Source organism: Carettochelys insculpta, chromosome 1 (assembly GCF_033958435.1).
Source record: "Carettochelys insculpta isolate YL-2023 chromosome 1, ASM3395843v1, whole genome shotgun sequence".
NCBI classification, from domain to species: Eukaryota; Metazoa; Chordata; order Testudines; family Carettochelyidae; genus Carettochelys; species Carettochelys insculpta.
In genome coordinates, this window is record NC_134137.1 from 255,891,552 (window position 1) to 255,915,306 (window position 23,755).

General features: G+C 41.7%; 1 protein-coding gene across 15 annotated transcripts in view; it reads right to left on the minus strand.

Moving 5' to 3' along the window:
• Positions 1-23,755, minus strand: part of PLEKHA5 (pleckstrin homology domain containing A5) — a 313,047-nt gene that overhangs the window by 174,948 nt on the left and 114,344 nt on the right. Inside the window, exon 1 of one of the 15 annotated variants that reach the window (XM_075005041.1) lies at positions 7,356-7,450. The exons of 13 other annotated variants lie outside the window; for them this stretch is intronic. In XM_075005041.1, coding sequence (XP_074861142.1) covers positions 7,356-7,375 — 20 coding nt within the window. In that variant the 5' untranslated portion in view covers positions 7,376-7,450. Of the gene's footprint in view, positions 1-2,720; positions 2,789-7,355; positions 7,451-23,755 lie in introns of those variants that run through there. One more of the 15 variants, XM_075005024.1, reaches the window with a different exon arrangement.

Sequence of the window (23,755 nt, forward strand, 5' to 3'; positions counted from 1 at the left end):
GTTTTTGCGCTGATGGGGTGATGGAGGCAGCTCTCCTTTTATGGGCCCCGGAGGGTCCCTCCTGCTGCGGCCGCTCCGGCACGTCTGGCTGGAGGGCCTTGTCGAATAGCAGCATTTTAAGCCGCATCTCCCTGTCCTTCCTTGCTCTGGCTGTTAATTTTGCACAGAAGGAGCATTTCTGCATGACATGGGACTCCCCAAGGCACCTTATACAGTGACTGTGCCCATCAGACGCTGGCATTGCCTCTCGGCAAGACTCACATTTCTTGAATCCTGAAGAGGACATTGTTGGTGAGTCTTTTACTTGTTAATGGGGTACTTAGCACCTTCTCTGTGCTGTTTTCCCCCTCTCCGATAGCCTGCCACGGCAGGAGGGCTAATGGCCCTAGGCTCCTGGCCTCCGGTGCTCCGCTTGTTAATAGGACTGGACTGAATTCCGTCCCGCTTGTTGTTTCTTGTTGTTTTTTTTTTGAAAACAACAACTGGCTAACTTAACAATAGACTAAGAACTTGAAAACTTTAAAGAAAACAGCGAAAAACCACTGAATACGCTAACTTGGCCGTAGCCTAGTCGGATTCCGTCTGCAGCTGATGGCGGTTAAGAGGAAGTGGTGGGGACCGGATCGCGCACGTGGCCAGGAGCGCGCAAGGGAGCGGTGCGCGCCGGCGCATGCGCGGTCCAGCAGAAACTGTTTGGAAGATCCGATCTGCGGCGCCGGGCGAGCCCAACACCTAATGTGGAGCACCCACAGGGACACTCGAAGAAGCAGCTCATTACCTAATAAATAAAACTGTTAGTGTTTAAGGTGCTACAGGACTGCCTGTTTTGGGGGATATGTAGACGGGAATTCTTCAAGTCTGCTGATGTAATGCTGTCCCTTTCATTGGTGGGACTAAGTGTGAATTTTAAGTTTTCCTCCTTGAGTTTTGATTTCTTCATAAATCTGTTGGGATATTTGCTGTAGCCAACAAGGCCATTTCTCACAGCTGATAAACAGCCCAAAATATGCTAATGAGGTGTGGATTCAAATTCCCCGTGCCTCACTAGCATAAGGTCCCATGATTTGGCAAAACACTGTTTAGAAGCACGGCCCCTGGGGGGTCTTCCAGAAGGAAGTCCTTCTTCCAGAGGCCCCTTCTTCCCCATAATTTTTGGGAAAAAGGGACCTCCGGAAGAAGGACTTCCTTCCAGAAGACACCCCCCCCCCAGGGGCCATGCTTCTAAACAGCGTTTTGGAGTCCAGCTGGACTCCAAATCATGTGACTTTATGCTAATGAGGCACAGGGAATGTGCATCCATGCCTCATTAGCATATTTCAGGCTGTTTATTAGCATGCCACTTTTGAAGAAAGTGGTACATGTAGAAACAGCCCTAGTCTATAGCCTTCTGATTTTTTTCCCCTAGAAAAAATAAGGAGTAAAGGCCTTGTTTCCTCTGTGGAAAGTGACAGGTTCTGCAGCTTTTACTCAAAGAAGATTTAAGATGGCTATCTGCATGCCCTGACTCCTCTTTTCCTCAGGAAGGACTCCCCCCTTTAAATCTTGCTTTGCAGCATGGAAGAGAGAGTCTGCCTGCCTGCAGCTCACAGAGCAGATATTTGTACTGGCAGTCTCGCAGAAAAGGGGCCAACTTCTCCTGCTACTAATTGACAAGTTTGGTCTGCCTTAAAGGCTGCATACTACAGAGACAAGACTGAGAACTGGTGGACCTCATTACAAATAGAAGCTATTTTGAAATAACTCCCTTATATAAGTACACTATTCAGAAATTTTGATTCTAGAAGGTAATTATTTCAGAATAAAATCACTTATCCCAGTATACTGTCCACAAGGGGAAGTTACTTTGGAATAGCTAATTTATACCAGCATAACTGTACTCATATGTGCAATCTGGAATTACTGGGCTGGTCAACTTCTCCCTGTATAGAGAAAGCACCGTGATGGTGAAGTTACTTATGTCACATCTATACTAGGCATTTGTTCTGGTGTCAGCTACTTATGTCCAAAACATCCCATCTTAGACAAGCGCTCAGTATGAAGCCATTTATGCAATACATCAGAGCTTAATTTCTTAATGAGTGTTTAAAATCAATACAGTAACAGGGATAAAATGAAACTTCGATAGCATTGACCACTTAGTCTGTATCTGTCAAAGTGCACACATTTTAGAAAACAAGAGCATGACAGTGGCCTGGCTGCTGCATTACAGACACTGCAAAGCTTAACTCTTGGTAAAATCTTAAAGAACTGCAGACAGTTTGTCAAAATTGGATTTAATAGAGATACAAGTGATTAGTAAATTGCTTTCAACAGAAAAATTAACTATAGTTTACCACATGTTGCATTACTCATTTTTCCTTTGTCCTCTAGAAAACATGCACAGATGGAAAGGATTTCTGAAGCACTAAGTTTGAGAGAGAGAATTCTCCTTAGGGACACAAAAACGAAGATCTCCTTGCCTCAGTTTGTTCTTCCAAACTACAAAAAAAATTTTTTTGTTTTTCAAAAAACTGATAAGATGCCCTAACAGACTGTAGCCCTGCTACAACTTTTGTAAACACTCACAGTCCAGTTGCTAAACCAAAGAGTTGCACTGTGCTCCCAGAGCAAAATGTAGAAAGCATCTGTGAGACTGAAACTGGGATATGGAAACTGGCATCCTTCAAGTCTTTTCATGTTATACAGTCCAACTTCTAGTTGTTGTAGTGCTTCCCACTCACCTTAGGAAAGTACTTCGATAAGAACCAACTTTTGTCATCACCATGATTCCAGTCATTACAAGGCAGCAACAATAATAACGGGAGTGCTACTACTGAAGATCAGATCTATGCAGTTTCTGGCATTTTAACCTCTGGCTTGCGGAGACCTGATCTGACCACTCATGTGATAGGGTACTTAAAATACCAGCAGCTGCCTACAGCTATATTACTACCACCACAGCTGACATGTGGGTGTGTACAGGGGGCCACATGCATTTCTTCCTCTTCCTCTCCCTCTCCCTCTCCCCAGTGCTGCTTCCAGGGAGTGTGGGGGCAGTCCCACCCCTTCCCCAGATGGAGTGGCCTGAATTTGTGCTGCTTCCAGGCTGCACTGCACCACTGCAAAGAGGGTAGCGCCCCAACTCCCTGGAAGCAGCGTGGCACTTTTTCAAGACGACGCAAGTAGGGGTGGAGAATGGGGAGGAGGCAAGAGGTTAGGGAAAGGGCAGAGCATGAGCAGGTGAGCAATATAAACCAATGTTACTTGAGGATTCTGATCATATTACATTAAAACTAGACTTAATATGTTATATAAAACTGAATATTTGTTACATAAATTTTTCACAAAAATAAATGTTCTGAGTAAGTAAAAACTTTCCAGAAGATTAACAGTAATAAATTACACACAAATCAGTTTTAAAAAAATTACAAGAGAACAGGTTACACCTCTCTAATCCAGCACCTCAGGATGAGACAGGTGCTTAACCACGGAATTTGTTGAACCCCAAGAAGTCAATATTGTATAGCTGCATTCCCAGCACTTCCATTGCTTAATGGGTTCTTGGAAGGCATTTATGGGAAAATTAGAGTAAAATAACAGCATAGAATGCTCAGCGCCAGGAATGCTAACTGTAAATAAAATTTTCGGGACCACAGGCAATTTGGCCACATGCATATAAGTAGACATCCAGCTAACTAAAATCATGCCAGACCATGGATTTTGCCGGACCTGAGGTTCAACCTGTAATTAGATACTAGTGCAAGATTCCAGAAAAAATTGTGTATATCAGTTATGTCCAGTATTTTTTTTTAAATCAGTATCAATTTAACCTCTATTTATAAATTGCTTTTCCTGGTATTTTTAGGAAGAAACCACCATGTGCAGTAGAACCACTTTAAACCATCAATCCTGGGAAATAGGGCATGCCACACTATGGAACTTTCCAGACCATGGAGGAAGCTGAGGTTGCGGGGTCTGACAGGGAGGAAGGGAGGATGTGAGACAGGCATGGGTCTGGGCACGAGCGCATAGGAATAAGGGGATCTGGATGTTGGCGGGGTCCTTTTGAAAAGGACCCCGGTGTAGACGAGTCGCGTGGGATCGAACCGCAGCACTTTCGAAGTGCTGCAGCCGGTAGCATGCTAATGAGGCAATGAATATGCACTTCAGCACCTCATTAGTATTCTTCGATTTGGCCATTAGCATGCCCCTTTCAAAGTTTTTAGTTATGTGTAGACACGGCTATGTAGTGATAAAGATAACAGATGAAGAAAAAATTCTTTGCCAAAGTGGGAGTTTCATCTGAGTATATACATTTTGCCAAATAGAAGCATTTAAACAGAATTCTCTTTGCTCAGCTCCAAAGTATGCACCCACTTACTTCTGAAAGATCAAGAAAGATTACTTGCTTTTCTGTTTCCCACAGTAGCAAGTTATGAAAAATTCATGTTGATATTTCAACATGGGAAAATTAAAACCCATACTATAAAACAAACTTGCAACTATTTAAATCTGCTTGCATGTGCACAAAGTTCATTCCAGTGAATATGGCTACAAATGAAACTTGTATTCGAGAATGGAAATAATTACAAAAAATATCCTACCAAGCATTCAACATCTCTCTCTGATTTATCTGCAAGCCTCATCATGCTTCCATACTCTACACTGTGCTCATGAAGCACATGATTTCAGCAGGGATCAAATTATTTTAATGCAATAGGGATTTCAACAAAAGATTAAACACATTCCTCATGAAAGAGTCATGCTGATACCACAAGTTCAATTAAATTACAAAAAACTTACATGATGAAGTATTTTTAGCGATTATCAGATGAAGTACACTATTTTAATCTTTTAACATTCCCAGTAACAATTCCAGCTGTGATATCACATTCAAAATATCAGTGAGTTTCAACAGAGTTAGATTTCTGAAGATTTAAAAGCATTTGCTCAGATTTAATATTTTAGCAGTTGCCTTTCACAGCCTACTTATAGACAGCATACTTTTGTCTTGGATTTGTTTCTGTGTTTGAGTCAGAATACTGGGATTTAATGATGTAGACATTTTATTACTTACACGAAAGTGACTCACTCATGATATGTCTATACTTGCCACACATTTGGCATGCCATGATTGATTCTCCTGAGTTTGAGTTCAACGACACAACAAAATCCATCTCTCTGGCTTGGCCGTCGACCCTGGTACTCCAGGGACATCGGCACAAGCCCAAAGAGCCATGATCTACATTATGGAACAAAATCAATCCTGATATGTTGATTGTAGCTAAACTAATGGCATACCTAGAATCATGTATCGGGAATTGACTTTGTTCCTTAGTTCAAACCAGGCCTTAGCAAGTTAATAGAAACCTTTAAGTTTCACATTAGCACCTCTGTGATACAATTAGTTCCACATAACTGGTTAAGAAAGCTTCTCTGGTCATTTTGCTTGCTTTTCTTTCATTAGAAATCCTTACCACATTATTTTTACCAATTTAAGAGGAATTTTTCTCTCTCTGCATGGAAAATACAAAGGGATGGAGGATTGACATACCCAGTGAAGTGACTTACAGCTAGCTTAGCACTGGGAATACAGCTCTGTTTTTGCATTTATGTGGAAAATGTCCTTATGGTCCTTCAACAATTAAAGCTAAAATTATTTACTCTTCTTTTACCACTGTGGTGTGGTAGATGTCAAGTTTTTCATAAATTGACACGAAATTTCACTTCCCACCCCCCCAACCCCCCCCCCCACCCTTTAGCTTCTGTTAACATTTAAGCAGCACCTCTTATATGGAAATATTTACAGAGTTTACTTGGCTGAGATCAAACAGTACCAGAATAATTCAGTGGATTACCAAATTAAAAAGTAAAATGTAAAAGCATGCAGCAGGGACATTTACACTCATTCCAGAAAGTTTAAAACTAAGATTATGAATGTACATATACTTTCTTCAATTATTTTTTAACTCTGGCTGGAAATTCAACATCAGCAACAAAAAAAAATGCTAATGCAATAGCAAACAGTAAATCATATCAATCACTAACACAATAGTAACTCCAAAATAAATCAATATATCCAAATATTATACCCGAAACAGAGGATCAATGATGACACATAGGAAGCAACTGACATACAGTGCTAGCTTCTGAAAGCTAAGAACATTACATTCACTTAGCTGTACAGAGAACTGATTCTGAGCACATGTATTTGATCCTAAATTTACTACCTTTTTTTTTTTTTTTTAAATAAACTAGTATCTAACATCTATAAAGATTAATTTCATTACTCAGAGGGGGTTAAGTTTATTTCTCCACCAAGACCTGATATCCCTATTGTGATAAATATGCAGACTTTTGACAAAATATGCTTGTTTATGGATTTATAGATGTACTAGTACAAATTCCAGTCCTTAAGAAGAGAAGAATGATTTACAGATTTTTAATATTTGAATCTGCTTGAGAGTTTTTGGACTGTGTTGACAGCCAGATACCATTAGAAGGCTTCCCTCCAAGTCTTTGTCTGGTGAAAGTGCAATATCCTATATTCTCTTTGTAATGACCAGAAAAACGTGCATCATGTATGAATTTGTTAAATATACTTAAGACTACTCATGCCCAAAAAACTGCAAAGACATATGCAGAATTTGTCAGACTTTATGATCAGTTTCTTAGCTCAAAGTATAAGGTTTAAAAATATCTGCAGTCTCCATTTGTATAGCTTCATTGAGAATAGATCAGTTTTTTCTCTTCAGTTCTGTGTACTTCTTGCAAACACCCATGTAATATGTATATGGTCAGATCCTAGCATTATCTATGCTCTGTGATAGAAATTACCCATTTTGAGGTATTTGTATTGTTGCATGCTAATTAAAGAACTGCTTGAGAATACACACTAAGCTAACGAACTAAACAGCTGTAATTATGCACTAGTATAGTCTATCTACGAAAACACTAAAACCACATACTAGTACACTGAGTGGCTGAGCTTCAAATATAAATTATTTTGTTAGCAGTCTATTAATTCACTTCACATCCAGCATACAAGTTTCTTCTGCTATCAGTTCAAAAAGATGCATATCAAAGATAAAAATGTAATGCGGAAGTTATGTTTAATAATGCTAATCTTACATGCTCTATGCAGTTAACAATACCAATCTGAAATACATAGCTATTTTTAAAGTTCACACTGAGTTCTCAAGTTTTAACTTATAATGCAGAATGTTCTACACCCTCAAAGACAATTTCAATTCATTATATAAATCCAAATTTATACAAAGCAAACTCATATCCCCCCCTTGAAAGAAAGGAAGAAAAACCCCATCTCTTACATTCATTAGCTACTGAAACGGACATAAAACAAAAGAATTACTCACCAGTCTTCAGGGAAATTCATTTTCTACGAAAAGCTTAACACAAACAACAAAAACAACACTTTGAAAGATGTGAGGCACAGCCCTTTGAAGCTGCTCCACAAATGAACCCTGCACAGACCTGACACTAAGAAAAAGCATCCTCTAGCTGTGAGAGTTCTTAGCCTCACCAGAAAACTGATACCAGAGTGATGTCACACTACTTCTCTAATGTTATTGCAGTTCCAAATCACTAACTCTGTTCTCTTCAATAAGAAATTATTACTAATACGCATCATGAAGCAAGATGTATTGAGCAATAAAAGCTATTTTCAACAAAAACTGAAACCAAGAATATAGATTTTAAACATAGTTTACTGAGGCAAAATACTGAAGTCAAATTAGTTTAAAAAGCAAATGTCAAAACTGTGTTACACAAACAGCAAATCTTTTTGCTTACTTTCATTTATGAGACTTTCTACATGCACCTTGAATTGCGCACAAAATACTGACTCATTTTGAAATTATTTCATCCTATATTTACGAATGCCAAGAAAGAAACTCAGTACTATAATAAGCAGTGATTTCTATTACACTTTCCTCATAAAATGCGGCAATAAATTGAATATTTGAATCAAAATACACTAACAGCTTTAAGACTTTTCTTTAAAGAACTCTCTCCTAGAGGGAGAGAGTGCGTGCTGACATATTCCAATAGCAGTTATGATGAAACAATTTATTGCTCACATACAAACACGGACATCTGCTCTACTCAACTGGCCAGCATTACACAGACAATACCAGTGGCGGGCACCTGTGGCTTGAGGGCAACGTCCAGTCAATTGGGGTTCTATGTGTGGCCCACAAGACATTTTGCTTACCATTGCCCACGCACAGGATTGCCAGATTCTGCTGGTTCCCAACCACATAATTTTTTCTAACCTATATTACAAAAATAATATGCACGTAAAGTGAGGGCACCTCTGCATCCAACTGAAGTGCTATTACAGTTCTATCAGCCCACAATGCAAATTCTAGGTATGCAAGCACAGTTAGCAAAACCACACTACCCCGGGAGACTGTACTGGTTATGACAATCTCGCAGTCCACTGATATGAAGGAGGGCCACTTCATGCAGCCTTCTCACTAGTCTAGGATGCCCCTCACTGGACTACACTCAGACTCCCTCTCTACCTTTACAGAATTGTCTTGGGGTGGGGGACACACAAAGACCCTTTGCCTGAAATACGCTCGATAACTTTTCAATATTCAGGCAATACAACAAACCTTTTTAAGCTAACTTAAATCCTCCACAAGAACAGAATTGAGGGATGTGAGGCCTTTAATAATTCTGCTTATATTCTCCAGAATCACATTGCATAAGCATAGTAGGTAGCCCTTGTTTCAGAGGGAACTGACAAAGCACAATCTATTTTTTCCTGCAGCTGGAAAGCAGTACGATCAAAATTGCTAGAAATAAAAGGTGTATTGCATTAATCCATTTCTCAACCGTAGTAAATTATCACCTTTCTTTAATTTAAAAAAAAAAAAAAAAAAAAAAAAAACCCTAAAAGCAATGAACTCTTCTCTGCCCCCACCTCACCTCATGTTACTGGGTGCACAATTTGAAAAAGTCCTTTCTTCTATTGCTCTAGCGGAATCAATTCCTAACAGCTCATGTTTTTCTACTTCTAAGCAAATAAGTCTTCTTTATGAAAGGATATTCAGCTACCCACAAGGACTAGCTTCTTGTTTCTAAAATACTTGCAAAGTGAGCTATAGATTCCAAAGCTGAAGCAAACTTTTGCCTAGCGATTAGTTCTATATTATAAAAATGTTATGGATAGTTAATGACTAATGGTAAAACCTGAAACTATACCTTAGAGCAGTGTCTCCCAAACTTAAAACATTCACATGCCCCTTTCAGGATTTTGGCCTTATTGCTGTATCCCCTCTCCCAGTGCCATCCAAGTGCTTATCTCCTAATTTTTAGTAGTTTATTTTCTACCATGTACCTCTTGAAATCTTTTTGTGTGACACCAGTGGTACACATATCACACTTCGGGAAACACTGCCTTAAAGCTATCAATTCCTTGTTTTTCCAATAGATTTTGAAGATCTTGCTCTGTTGCTTCAAAAGTGCAATAGTATAAAGAAGGCATTTCCACATAAAAAATAATTATTCTTTTTTTCAGTCAAGCATATGTATACCCCTCTGACAAGGGAATTCTATCAGTATCAGGGTGGGAATAAAACCCTTCAGCACAAAAGAGCAATGAGCAACTGTAGAAAAGTGTGACGTTTTGAATCCATGAGCTACTGACATAGAGGACCCAATTTGCTACCTCCCAAATAAATTAACATTTACATCTATTATGTAGCATTCTGCGAAGAAGAGAAGACTCTTCAGTAGCCTTATAACCCTTTGGTTGTTTACACTTCTGATGGACAAAGTTAGCCATCTTAATGCCTTTTAACTACTGAAGAGTATAAAAATAAAAAGTGACCTATGAAACCTGTGTGCTTGCTCTACCTAGACGTGTCCACAGTGTATCAGACTGTCTTTTTGGCAAGGCAGAATCAAGTAAGGCACAAGAATGAGTGCTACCTTAAGTTTTAGGACTTCTGCTTCAGGAATAAAATTTAGGTCATTTGAAAACCTCACTCTATGTCTATGAAAAATACAATGCATGTGCCAAAATAGCCATGGATTTTAAGATTTTGTAAGCAGACACTAGAGCCATTAGGTCACTACTTTGAAATCTGGTTTTAATGGACACATGATAACAACCTTTAATATTGAAGTTACTCAATGGGGTGGGCATCCTATGTACTTATGGGTAATATGAGGAAACAAGCTAATTGTATGACCCTCTGAAAAATCTATAACTGAATTCTGTTAAATAGTAACAGAGAGGGAGCCATACTAGTCTATATACTATCAAAACAAAAAGCAGTTGAGTAGCACTTTAAAGACTAGCAAAATAATTTATTACATGAGCTTTCGTGGGACAGACCCGCTTCTTCAGACCATAGCCATACCAGAATAGACTCAATATTTAAGGCACAGAGAACCAAAAACAGTAATCGACTGCTTTTTGTTTTGAATTCTGTTAGATTTTGTCACTGTCATTCCCAGTATGCTGAAAATGGCATAGTTATGGTTCCTCCACTGGTCAGACTGTCTTAAAGAAACACCAGGATTGGCATGTAAAGAAAGAATTATGCTGTTGTCTTTGCACCAGTATCTGAAGCTTACCCAAACTGATGAGCTCTTTGGACAATGAATACTCCCAAATGCAAAGTCCATATTAGGGGAAAAAAAAAAAAAAAAAAAGAAAAAACTTGAGACAAAATACAGAAGTATATTCTGAAGCCTGGTCTACCCAAGAAAATTAAGTCTGCTTACCTATACGGCTCTGTGATGTGAAAAATGCACACCTTTGAGCTATGTACTTTTCACTAGACAGCCGTAGCATGAAGGAAGAAATCTTTAATCAACCTGCCTACCCTATTTCTGGGGCCATGTCTACACTTGACCAAAATTTCAAAAGGGCCATGCTAATGGCCTAATTGGAGAATACTAATGAAGAGCTCAAATGAATATTCAGAGCCTCATGAACATGCTGCCAGACACGGCACTTCAAAAATGCTGCAGCTGGCAGCATGCTAATGGGGCACTGAATATGCATTTCATCGCCTCTTTAGTATTCTCTGATTTAGCAATTAGCATGGCCCTTCTGAAGTTTTGGCCAAGCGTAGACACGGCAAGGGGGTAGATTGCCTATGCCAATGTGAGAATCCCTCCCATCAGCATAGGTAGTATCTACACTAAAGTATCACAAACTGTAGCATTTGAAATGTACACATACTCTAAAAAGTACCTGGTTAGGTAGAGATATCCCACAATCAGCTACCATAATGTTAAACACAAGTGTTTTTCACTACAGACTGTTAAACTGTAGTTAATGTAATTATGTCGTTTGTTAAGAAACATTCAAAAACTATGGAACTGGCCAGTGTAGATGAAGCCTTGGATTTCTGACTTGCACTTGAGGAAACTGCTGTAATTTGTTCTGAGTATGTGCTTGGCCTGGCCTGTGGACTTACTGGTCTGGGAAGATGCAGATACCACAATGTCCTGTTGCAGAAGATAGACAAACTGTCACAAAGCTTCTGGTAAGAATTCAAGTGTAAAAGCTGAAGTTATTTTAAAAAAAATTCTACCCAGAAAAATTCATAGTCCTTTCACTGGGCAGAGAAACAAAAAACAATCCACCTCACTAGGGTATACACCACCCGCTCTACCGAAAAATGTCAAGTTAACATAGATTGTCAAAGTGCTTAAAGAAACTATGTTGTGACCAAACTAATTGCAAGAATTTTGAAGATAAGTGAGCAGAACTGTGGACTATTCTAAAATAGATGACTAATCTCTGCTGGTGTCCTGCACTAAGGCAGCACATAAGGTGAAGATCCAAACAAACAACCTGCCTTGCCATCCTTGTGACAATCTCAGCATCAATGGAAAGCACTGAATGGGCACAGAGACCTCCAACCCCACGATGAGACCAGAACGTAGCAGCTTACACTGAACATACCAGAATGCCACTTCGATGAATAAATGCAGAACAACTGTTTCCAGAGCTGGTAATTTACTGTATTATATTATTTGCATAGCAAAGTACATAGAGGCAAAAGCAGAAAGGTTAGTGAAATGGAAGGGAAAATGTCAGCTGAGAAAGAGAATGAAACTGGGTCCTCCCTTCATCCTCACGTGAACGTATAAACCATTTTTAAGTTGAAGTTAAATACCAGGAAAGAATGTCACCAGGAGGGGATTTTCAAATCTCTGATGCTCAAGAAGCTACTACCTGGTCATTTTTTTTTTTTAATGTAACCCATTACACTTACTTTCAACACAAGACAAAGAGAAATTGCAGGCCTGCTCAGCACAGAGTAAATCTAACTCTGCAGTCACAGAAAGATAGCTTGCCATCAACTACAGCTGAGGAGAAAACAGGAGTTTTGTTTTGTTTAAAGTTCCTATTTAAGATTCCAAAAGCCATGATCTACTGTTCAGACTAATACAAAACATATGAGCTATTTTCTTCCCTTCCTTTTCTGAAGTCTCCTACATGACTTTTAACCCAATCAGAAATATGGACTGTGGCTGTCTTTTCAAGAGGCAATCATGAACCTTTGAAAATCAATTAAGTATTTTATTTTACCACAAAATAGGTTTTCAAGCAGATGCAGACAGCAAAGCCTCTACAATCTCATGCTGCACAGCACGAAGGACAACTGAGAGAGAGAAGACAAAAGTGTACCGGTTATTTCATCAAAAGCTTCTGCTCCCCCAAGTGGTGGAAAAAAAAATCTAATCCATATTTCATGAAGAGAAAATGTAATACAATTACGTATGCTTCACTATTGCTTATAAAAATATTGTTGTGAGAAATCACTACGGAATAACTCCTTTTCAACAGAACTCATCTGGTTCCTTTTATGAAGGACTTGATTTTAGCAAAGCATCTCAGAAAAGCAGCAGACGAATGGTTTCAAACAATGCAGACAGAACCAAATGAGTTAAGCATTGTTTGTTTTTAGATAATTCCAAACTTTATTTTCAACTTACTATATTTGTTAGGTTTACATCAGGCAACACCAACCAAAAACAGTGGTTTACTGTGCCTAACAGGAGTGTTAATCATCATACTGTGTATTTGATTATTTATTGTTTATATTTGTGACACTCGTGATGTTTAACTTGATGATGTGACTAATTCATTATTTAGAAATGCAACCAAAGGGCTGTCATCAAAATTTAAAGAGCCAAAGATTACCAAGCTCAATCAAAGGCCTGAGAATCTGACAGCTGTTCAACCCATCAAGACTAATCTAAATCTAAAAAGCATCAACTGGAACTGTGAGAAAATTATCCGTGTATTTATATTTGAGACTGTCACAACAGAAAACAAAAGCAGAGCAACAGATGTACCCAGTAGCACAAAGTCACTACCAGTTTGAAGGGAAAATTTCTTCATCAACAAGCAAAGATCAAAGAGCTGGCAAAAGATACTGGCCAGATTCACCTTTGCTTGCAATTCATTTGGCAAACTGTGCTATTTTACAGTAAAAAAAACATACAAGTAACTAGAATTTTGGCTGAACATGAGATTATTCAAGACAGAAAGTATACTATGAAGATTTCCAACAAAAACAGTTGGCACAAACCCAGATTAATCACAATCATATTGTTACATAGTCCTAGTTGCCACTCTCCACCAATGTTCAGTAAGGAGAGAAACAAAACAATATCAAGTTTACAGCTTTGTTAAGTATTCTAGATGAGCATGGCCACACATTAAATACAAAATGAAGAACACACATGAAAAAGGTTGGCCAAAAATTAAAGAAAGTTTTAAAAAATAAGGAAAGAATCATGGTTTAAAAATATCACTGATGAAAAACAAATGAGAGCGCTTGTGGATTCACCCCTTTAATTCTCCCTCAGACATAGGAAGAGAAGAAACCACATTCAGGAGCTTGCACTAAAAAAATCCTTTATAGGTATCTAAAGGATCCTTTTACTATAGACCTGACTGGACCAAATTCAGATGCAGTGTAGTTCAATACATTTTACCCTTTTAAAAACCAAAAAACTTATATCCTCTAATGTTTATTTCTGCAGGTAATAAAATATTGACACAGTTGATATTTTATAGTTAAACTAAATTTGTTTTTCTTTCAAAAAACATTTAAATCTACTATCGTTTGATAAAGGACTCATAATTTTACAAGAACACATCTATACATAACATAGCCCAGAAAAAGTCCTGTCAGGATTTTTGGTTGGAAACTAACAAATTTTAGGTTAGGAGTTTTCTGTAGTCACATTCATCACTAACAACTTCTTTGCTTAGTCTTTAATAATTAATGAAAATCCATCTACAATGTATTATTTGGAATTTGATGTACTGTATTTTCTTCTATTACGCTATCAATCCCCAGGACCCTTGGGCTATCCACGAAGAAGCTTCTCTTTCTACTTCAACATTTAAGTTCCTAAAACGGTTTTATCTTCTGTTACTAAAGTAATGAACTCTGAGCCAAACAAACAACTTGCTCCTTCAAATGACTTTATATACTCTCCTACATGATGTAATTACTCAAAGTTGCTGTTATATACAAGAGTTCTCAAATATTTCACCAGAATCAAATCCAAATGGATACGGGTTACCTCCAGAATAAAGGTATCACTCATATTTGTTAATTTATTTAATAATTGCAAATCTCTCATGTTTACTGGTACTTAAATGTGTATACAATATAAAATGCTTCTCGCTGTTTTAAGATGACAGTTTCCCTCTTACAAATTAAGTATTCAAAGATAAACATATCAGCATTCTTGTATCATTTAGGAGTGTGTCAAGAGCCTAAGATATTACTGAGAGAACAACAACACTAAGCACCTTTCAGTGCCTGTTTCACCCCCCAGCATTTGCCTATCTATCTTCTTTCTCCATTTAGATTGTAAGCTCTCTAGGGTAGGGACACTCTCTAACAATGTGTTTGTTCAGCTAATGTGACAAGGAACTCATTTGCAGCATCGAGATAATACAGATATTCATTAAATTGAAAAATACTCAAACTCAGTATAATGAATGTAACACCATTTGCAAATAGTCTTTGCTCTTAATCTAACAATCTACTGAAAGTTAAAGGTCTACTTTTTTATATTAGCTTTCCTCAAAAGTATTTGTAGTATTTAACAGACAATATCTTAAGTTAGTGTTTTGTCACTTTTCTTCCAAATTTAAGCCTGTCTCAATTTTTTTTCATGTTACTTAAATAAACACCAACCCACTGCACAAAAACACCTATGCTAAAAGAATGTTAAAGGTTTCAAAGTAAAACAGTCAAGTGAGAAAATGCTACAAGGCGGCCACATGTAACTCAAGATCATAACACAAAAAAGACATGGAAAATCTTGATGTGGGTATTTCTTAACTTCTAAATATTTGATTTTGCATTAAGTGTTTTTGATGCACTGCATGCATGCAGTGTCCAAGGCTCTTCAAAAACCAAAGGGAAAAAAAAACACAGATTCCACCACATACTACCATAGTGACACCCATCAAGGTCTTCAGCAGCAAATGGAAACTTGGCCACTTAGATCTGTAACATAGCTCTAACACTTCACTAGCGCTAATAAAAGAGTAACAGACAGAGTAGGGTGTTAGTCCTTAAGGCCTTTTCTAGACTATCAAGTTTTGTTGCCAAAAGTGTGAGAGCATACACAACGCAACGCGACTTTTGTCAGGAAAAACGTTCAGTTTTGGCGACAACAAACTTTCCCCTTGCAAGAGACTTTTTTCTTTTCCCTTTCCCGTATGGCTGATAAAAAGCCAATATAGAATAGATGCTGCTGTTTGTTTTATCAACCGAACTGGCTTCCACCAGTATCCCATAATGCCTGCCCTGCTCAATCGCTGTTTTGATCTCTGCTGCCCTTTAGACATGGCCTGTACCCTTTCAAAGCTCCAGGAAGTATTCTGGCAGCTGAGTGTGCTGTGTCATTTGGGGAAAAGAGCAAATAATTGCATTGCTCCTGTTCTGCCCTGAATACAGCAGTAGGGAGGCAGATTGCTGTTGCAGGTGGAGGGGGACAGACTGTTTTGCGGTTTTTACACTCCACAGCATGGAGCACTCACAGAGCTACTCCTGATGCCACTCCCAGGTGCTGAGGACAATGTAGGAGAAGTCTGTGGGAATCCTCTCTGCCTCCCCTCAACAGTGTACAGTGGTATACATACCCAAGTGCATGGCTTACACTATCAATTATGGTGCCCCCAATGTGGGCATGATCTGTAGACAGCAGGAGCAAGTGTCAACATCTGGATACTTTTGGGTGTCAATATGTTTTGTTGTCAAAGCTTCTTAGTGCAGATGTGGCACCAGAGAAGGAGAGGGAAGCTCAGTTCAAAAGTGGCTGGCACAAAAAAATTATTAAACAAAGGCAAAGACTCTAGAGTCTTGGGTTCTATATCTGGTCTCAGAGAGAGATGGTTCAAACAGCATAATGATGACCATAGATTTAACACAGGGGTCTGCAGCCGAAACAGTGAGAAGAGCCATTTTTTCAGATTCAGTTACAAAATCAATACCTCAAGAGCCACAATGCACGTGAATATAAGACAGTCCTTAATAATGTCAAACCGTGCTTTTTATCACCCCTATTTTAAGAACGGTGCACAAGTAATGATTTGTGCCAGTTAGAAAATTGTTACTCCCATCCCCAGGCTTTACCCCCCCACCAGCCCCCAAATCTTTCCCTCATTCCCAGGCTTTATCCCCCCCATGCTGCAAACCCACCCCCATCACCAGGATTAACCCCTCTGAGCCCCAACCTTCCCCCCGCCACCATCTCAGGCTTAACCCCTCCGAGCCCAGGATTAACCCCTCTGAGCCCTCTCCCTCCCAGGCTTAACTCACCTCGGCACACAGTTCTACCATGGCCACTGCCTCCCCACACTGCTCCCCACTGCCATTGCCTCCTTCTTGGCATGGGTGCGCAGCTCCAGCAGGGGCAGGCTTGGCCTCCCCTCCCCACAGCTTTCATGCTGGCTTAGACTTCCACCCACTTGAGGCAGCTCTCTGCCTAGCCAGCTTTTCCTTCTGGGCTCCCTGCCTTCAGTGACCCCTCGAAGAGCCGCCTAAGGCTCCGGAGCAGCAGGTGGCCAGCCCCTGATTTAACACATTCATTCTGAAAGGCTATACGCAGTGGTGAGCTAATGAGTTGGATAAACCTGAGACCCAGCAGCTGATTGTGCTGCATCCCCATTTTAAAATTTCACACTGGGCCTGGGCTAAAGCTCCACTCCCAGCTTGGCTCCTATCATTTTCTGGTATATTTCAGTTGCTATATTTGTAAAAGTTGACAAAATTTACTTGTCAGCCCCCAGTTAAGTGCTACATTTCTGCTGGTTTTTTGGCACAGAATAAGTCAGACTAAACTGTATGAGCTCCTGGCCTTCTATCCAGACCATCTTCCTACTGGCCAAAAGTGGAGCAGGTTAACTGCTGCTGTTGCACTCCCAATCCGAATCATTAGCTCTGTGCTACATAATCAGTCCATTGGGGGTGGGAGCACACTCAGTGGAGCTGGTATGCCTGGGTATTTAAGCAAGTTTCCAACCATTTCTATTGAGGATCTGCAAGTTGTGACAGAGCTTTTGACAGCTGGATATTACTTGCACACACACACACACAAAAAAACTCAATACATCAACAAAACTGCTTTTACCACTTGCCTCAGCCCCACAAGTAGTTAAGCCATTTTCACTAATACTGAAACATACAAAATTAAGCCACAGGCAGAGAGCACGAGCAAGCATGGAAAACTTCAACCTGAGCAGCGGACATGCAGCACGGGAGCAAAAAAACCAAAACAAAAAACAAAATAAAAAAAACAAGGTTATAATGAAGAGTATTAGGCAAACTAAATCAGAGGCACCCACATTCAAATTCTTCCCCCCTCCCACCCCAAGCACTGTTCCTTCTAACTTTTTCCATCCCTGGGCAGAACAAATTTTGTTGTGCGCACCCAGGCAAGTGTGGATGTGCACCACCAACAAACATTCGCCCCTTCGTGGGTGGCTGTGGGCACTCTGATAATCAGCTGGGTGACAACTGAACCTCTCCTGGGAGTCTGCCCAAGCACTCACCTTACAGTAAACAGCACAATGAATAAAGAATGAATTTTGTATGCTCACTAATGGGGGTGATCTATTCATATTGGTGCACATAAAATTCATGTGGCGGGGTGGGGCCAATAGATTGATTGTAGGAGGGGGCTCAGAGCTAGAACAGAGGGTTAGCATACAAGGGCTCTGTTTGGCAGTGCAGGGGTGAGGCTGGGGATGAGGGTAGTGTGTAGTGGTGTGAGGAGGCAAGCACTCCAGAGCTGAAATTCTCCAGTTGCACCAAGAGAGGGTCTAGTCGACCCCGGCCACAGGCCTTGCTGCTCTGGCAGGGAGTGCTGAGACCAGGCCACTCTGGCCACAGCAGGGAAAGGAGGAGGGTGTCCAGATGTGCGGCTGGGCCACAGCTGCCTTTGAGCTGGAAGAGGAGCACCTGGTAGAGACCACCCCTTCCCCAGCCACCAGGATGGAAGCAGGGCAACCTCCCCTCTTTGCCCAAGTGCCTTAAGCACCTGTATGGCACCTCACTAGCAATTTGGCCACACAGCTTATAGGCGTCTTACATAGACACTGCCTACAAAAATTGGATACTGAACCTCTGATTATATGATATAAGAGTAAATCATTATAAAGCAAGGAACAAATCATATCATAAGACCAGCTATCAGGATTCTACCAAATTCACAGCTGTGAAATGTGTTGTGGTCCATGGTTTTTCTGTATTTTAACCCCCCATATTAGAGGCAATTCTTAAAGGAGAGTCAGCGTTTCTCAAATTGGGAGTCCTGACACACAAGAAAGGTGGGAGGTTTGTCGAAAGATTATTGAACGATGGGCACAGTATTGCCTTTACTTCCACGCTGATGACGTCAGTGCTGCCTTCAGAACTGGGTTCCCAGGCAGCCACTGCCGCTCTGCAGCCAACCAGCTCTGAAGACAGCCCTCTTTTGATCAGGATCCCTACAATTACACCAATGTGAAATTTCAGATTTAAATGAAATGTATGATTATTAAATTCCTATGTCCAGAAAAAGACTGAAATGGACTACAACTTTTTGTATGGCCCATAAATTAGACTTTAAAAATAAAATTGGAGATACACATCTCCTAGAACTGGAAGGGACCTTGGGAGGTCATCCAACCACCATACCTGACATCTATTTGCCCCAATCCCTAAGTGGCCTCCTCAAGGATTGAACTCACAACCCTGGGTTTAACAGGTCAACGCTCAAACCAATGAGCTATCCCTCCACCCTTATGCACACAGGTGAAAGTAAGGCAGAGCCCTGCTCTGGTCAGAGCTAACTGGGGTGTTCAGCTGCAGGAGGTAGCACTGTGTGTGCTTGCAGATGGGCTTTTGGAGCTCTCCTGCAGGGCTAAGTACTAGGTAGCTGAAAGGAGCTGGCGGGGGGATGTCACACTCCTCATCTGGGACTGCCCCAGCCCCTCCCTCTCCTGAGCCTTCAAGAAAGGGCAAGGGAGGATGTCTGGCCCCCTGCCCCACCTTCTACAGATGATGTTTGCTGTTCCCCTTCCATCTATTAGAGCAGGCGTGTCCAATTCGCGGCCCTGGACAGCTAGTAATGCGGCCCCACAAGATCGTAAACTTTTAACATTATTATGTGACTTATATATATCAACTATATTATATATTTTATATGCGGCCCAAGACAATTCCTCTTCACTCAGTGGGGCCCAGGCAAGCCAAAAGGTTGGACACCCATGTATTAGAGAGTAACAAAAGTACTCCATGTGCTGCATTCCTCTCCTGCCTGACTGGGGAGGAGAACAGGCAGAGGAATAAGTGACCCGTACTGAGCACTTTCCTCTTCCTCCCTGAGAGTGACGAGCAGCACTGGTAGGAAGGGGAGGGTGAAGCCCCCCTTCCCTCCCTAACGGATGCCTTTAATGACCCCCCCCATCTCCCACAGCTTCCAGCCACCTACCCTGATTCTGACCCCGACCCCCGCACACCAAACCTTCTGTCCTGTGTCCCACCACACCCTCACTCCTAATCCCTGCACCTCTCCATACACACACCCCTCCAACCTCATGCTCTATTTGCAAGGCCTTCAAGCCTAGCACCTTGAAAGACAGAGCTCAACGGCTGAAGGTACTATTAATGGAATCAGCCTTGCGCCCCAACATTTCCCTGGCAGGAACTCAGAGCACCCTGGCAGCGTCAGTGCCATGAAAGCTCCCGGCGCCGAGAGCAGGACTCGGCACCTAGTGCCTCCCAGCACCATAAGAGCCAGTCCCCAGTGCCTCACAAGAAGAGGAAACAAGACCAGGATCGATACCAGGAGAGGAGAGGCGACAGCAATCCTCAGGAGAGTCCACCAGATCACAATGTAACCGGGATCATGAAGTGTGGGCATTGACTCTAGCGCGAGCCCGTGCTCTGCCTGACTGCCCTCAACACCAGAGGCCTTTAGCGCAGTGCAAGGCCTCCTGCAAATCACAATGCTGCTGCAGACTCTGCACCGGGAGCCTTCATCACCCCAAATACAGGTATCTGAACTGTCTCTAGGGATCCCGGCATGGTTCCTGACACCGGTGAGGCCCCCGCAAATGGTTGCCTCCCTCGGTGCTTCGCAGCAGACGGTGCAGGGCACACAGGAACCAATAGGAGCCTCGGGACTCTCCGCACCACCATGATTATCGGCGTCAGAGTCCATGTCAGAGTCGGACTCTTTTTACTCCAGCTCAGCTTGGAGCAGGAGTACAAGATCATCCCAACGCAGTAGGCCTTGACACTGGCCCCAACGCCCCTCGGAGGGGGAGTGGCAAATGCCCCCCCCCAATGCCCCACAATGGCCTTTCTGGACTCCGTGGGCAGATCCATGAGGCATGGGGCAGGCTGTGGGACTCCCAGCTAGGGTGCCCGACACTCCCCAGGTACCGAGATCGGCATCAACCGCTTCATTGGGAGCCCTTCCCAGAGACCAGGCGGAGTCATCGGCACCCGCACCAACGATGGCACCAGTGCAGTCAGCACTGACACAAACGTGGTCACTGCCCCTGCAGGCACCGGGACTTGTGGTGCAGTGAGCGCTAGACCGACAGAACAAATGCCATCCCAGGTGCCAAGTGGCCCCATTGTCACAGCACCTTACCATAGGCCAATGGGGGCCCTTCACCCCAAGCACTGAGCACAGCACCGCAAACTACGCTGCCAGGGACTCAAATGGAGGTGCCTAAACTCCCCACAGCGAGGGGCTTGGAGAGCACGATGCCCTCGTCCTCCCCAGATGAGGCGTTGGCTGGATCCTCTGCATCCCCAGTACTGGAGGATGGAGGAGCATACTAACAGTTATTGAGAAGGGTGGCCCAGAGTCTGGGGGTGCAGGTGGAAGAGGTCAGGGATGAAATAGACCCTGTTACAAATAGTCTCTCAACATCTAGACCTGCCAGGGTGGCACTGCCTATTATAAAGACAATTGCCAACACAGCGAAGACAATGTGGCAAGCCCCGGCCTCAGCCTTACCCATGGCTAAAAAAAATGGGCGCTAGTATTTCGTCCCAGCCCAGGGCAATGAACATCTGCTCAACCACCCCGCCCCCCCGATTCCCTGGTCATGGATGCTGTGAACAAGAGGGAGAAACAGGGGGTCCAGGGGCCCTCCCCTAAAAACAAGGAGGCCAAACGCTTAGACCTGTATGGTAAGAAAGTTTATTCTACAGGTGGCCTCCAGTTGAAAATTGCTAACCAGCAAGCCATGGTTAGCTGATATGCGTATAAAACAGCCAGCTCCATGGACTGTTTCACTGAGCTGCTCCCGCCAGAGACCAAGTCGGATGTTAAAGCCCTGGTGGAGGAGCAGAGACTCATATCTAGAGCAGAACTACAGGTCCTGCTAGATGCAGCGGATGTGGCCACCAGGGTCATCACCTTGGGTATAGCCACGAGAAGGGGACATGGCTTCAGGTCTCGGGACTCTCACAGGAAGTGCAGCAGTCCATACAGGACCTCCCCTTCAACTCCCCTCCCTATTTTCAGAGAAAACCGATAAGAGGCTTCAAAGCATTAAAGACTCATAGACCACCCTATGCTCACTGGGTTTCTATACACCGGCGACCCAGAGGAGACACTTCACCCCAAGGCCCCAGTTCAGACAGTTCCCACAACAACAACGGGATGGAAACAGGAGAAGGGGCCACCATAATCGGAGATATCAGGGCCACCAGACACAGGAGCAGAGCCACAAAAAACCCCCACCGGGGTCTGAACACCAGTTTTGATAGGGCGGTCAGGAGAGACACATTGGCCACCCCCACAGTTCCAGCTCAGTATTTATTTTCATCCCACCTATCCCCATTCTACCATGCACGGTGCAGCATAACTTTGGACCAGTGGGCCCTCTGCACGGTAGAAAAGGGATATGTTATCCAGTTTTCTTCTTACCCCCTATATTTCAAATGCTCCAGGTGCTCAGCTCCACTTCTACACTTCTGTCACTACAGTAAACTCTTTCATACCTAGCATTCTATCATCCAGAACTCTCAAATAACCAGGATTTTACCCATAAGTAAATTTTAGTTACATTTTCCATAAGTATAATGAAAGTAAATACAAATAAATACAGCAAATACAGTGTAAGTTTACAATGTACAATACCATTGTTGTTGGTAAATAAAGTACTCTGCATACATTTGTTTAATATCTAATCTTGTTTTTCTTCAGTGTTATGCATTGCTATGTGTACCTCTATAATGTCCAGAATATTTGAATATCCAGCAACCTCCCAGTCTCAGGGCTGCTGGATATGAAAGAATTTACTGTATCATAGTGAATTTTATTCTTCAGTATCTTCCAGCCAAGACTGGAGCTATATTTGTAATGTAAGAAAACTAAGCTGATTTTTCATTTTATTTATATATAGATAGCTTTTCAGCTCTAAAAGCATGAAGAGATGACAAGATTGAGGTCTTCTCCCATTACAAGTCACCTTTAACTACATGATCTATTTTCGTCCTTGCTGTAGGGCAGCAAATATTTGCTGTAATGAGATTTCAGGCACTGAATTTTAAATAATGGAAAGTTTTCCATGTGAACTTTTAAAGTGCCATATTCTTCATAAAACAAAGCATATGTCACAGTTTCTACATTCTCAAACAAACAATGTGTACAATTTCTTTCATCACAAAGGATCTCCAAGCATCTTGGTGCAGCAACAACTTCCGAGTTGAGTGAGCAGCAGAAAAAGGGAGAGAGCACACCAAGTAACAATGGGGAGAGGAACATATAGGCCCACTAAGTATGGCCAGAACTCAAACTGAGCTGGCCTGCTGTTGTTTGGAGAAAAGTAATCTTTACTTTGGAAATCCAGCTTGGGCTACATATCCAAGATCTAGTTTAAAACAAAATCTCACACACACGTACTGCTGAGAAGAAAACTTTTCAAGTATGACGGTGTTACAACAAGTTAGTGGGATCAGCTTAGAAGGTAAAAGAGCACAGAAGAAGAAAAATTGAGGAGCTTGCGCAGGCTTGTTTAGTTAGAAAAAAAGATGAGGAGAGTCAGGATGAAATTTCAATAAAGTGCATTTAAAATGCAAAAATTACTAAGTTTTACAAGAAATTCTATAGACTAGCAAGTCTTGAGAACACCAGAAATTAAATTTCTACACAGCCATACTCTAAACAACTTCATAAAGCACGACACTAAGAATAAACAGCAAGTATGAATTGCTATGATGGCCTTGATTGTACTTGT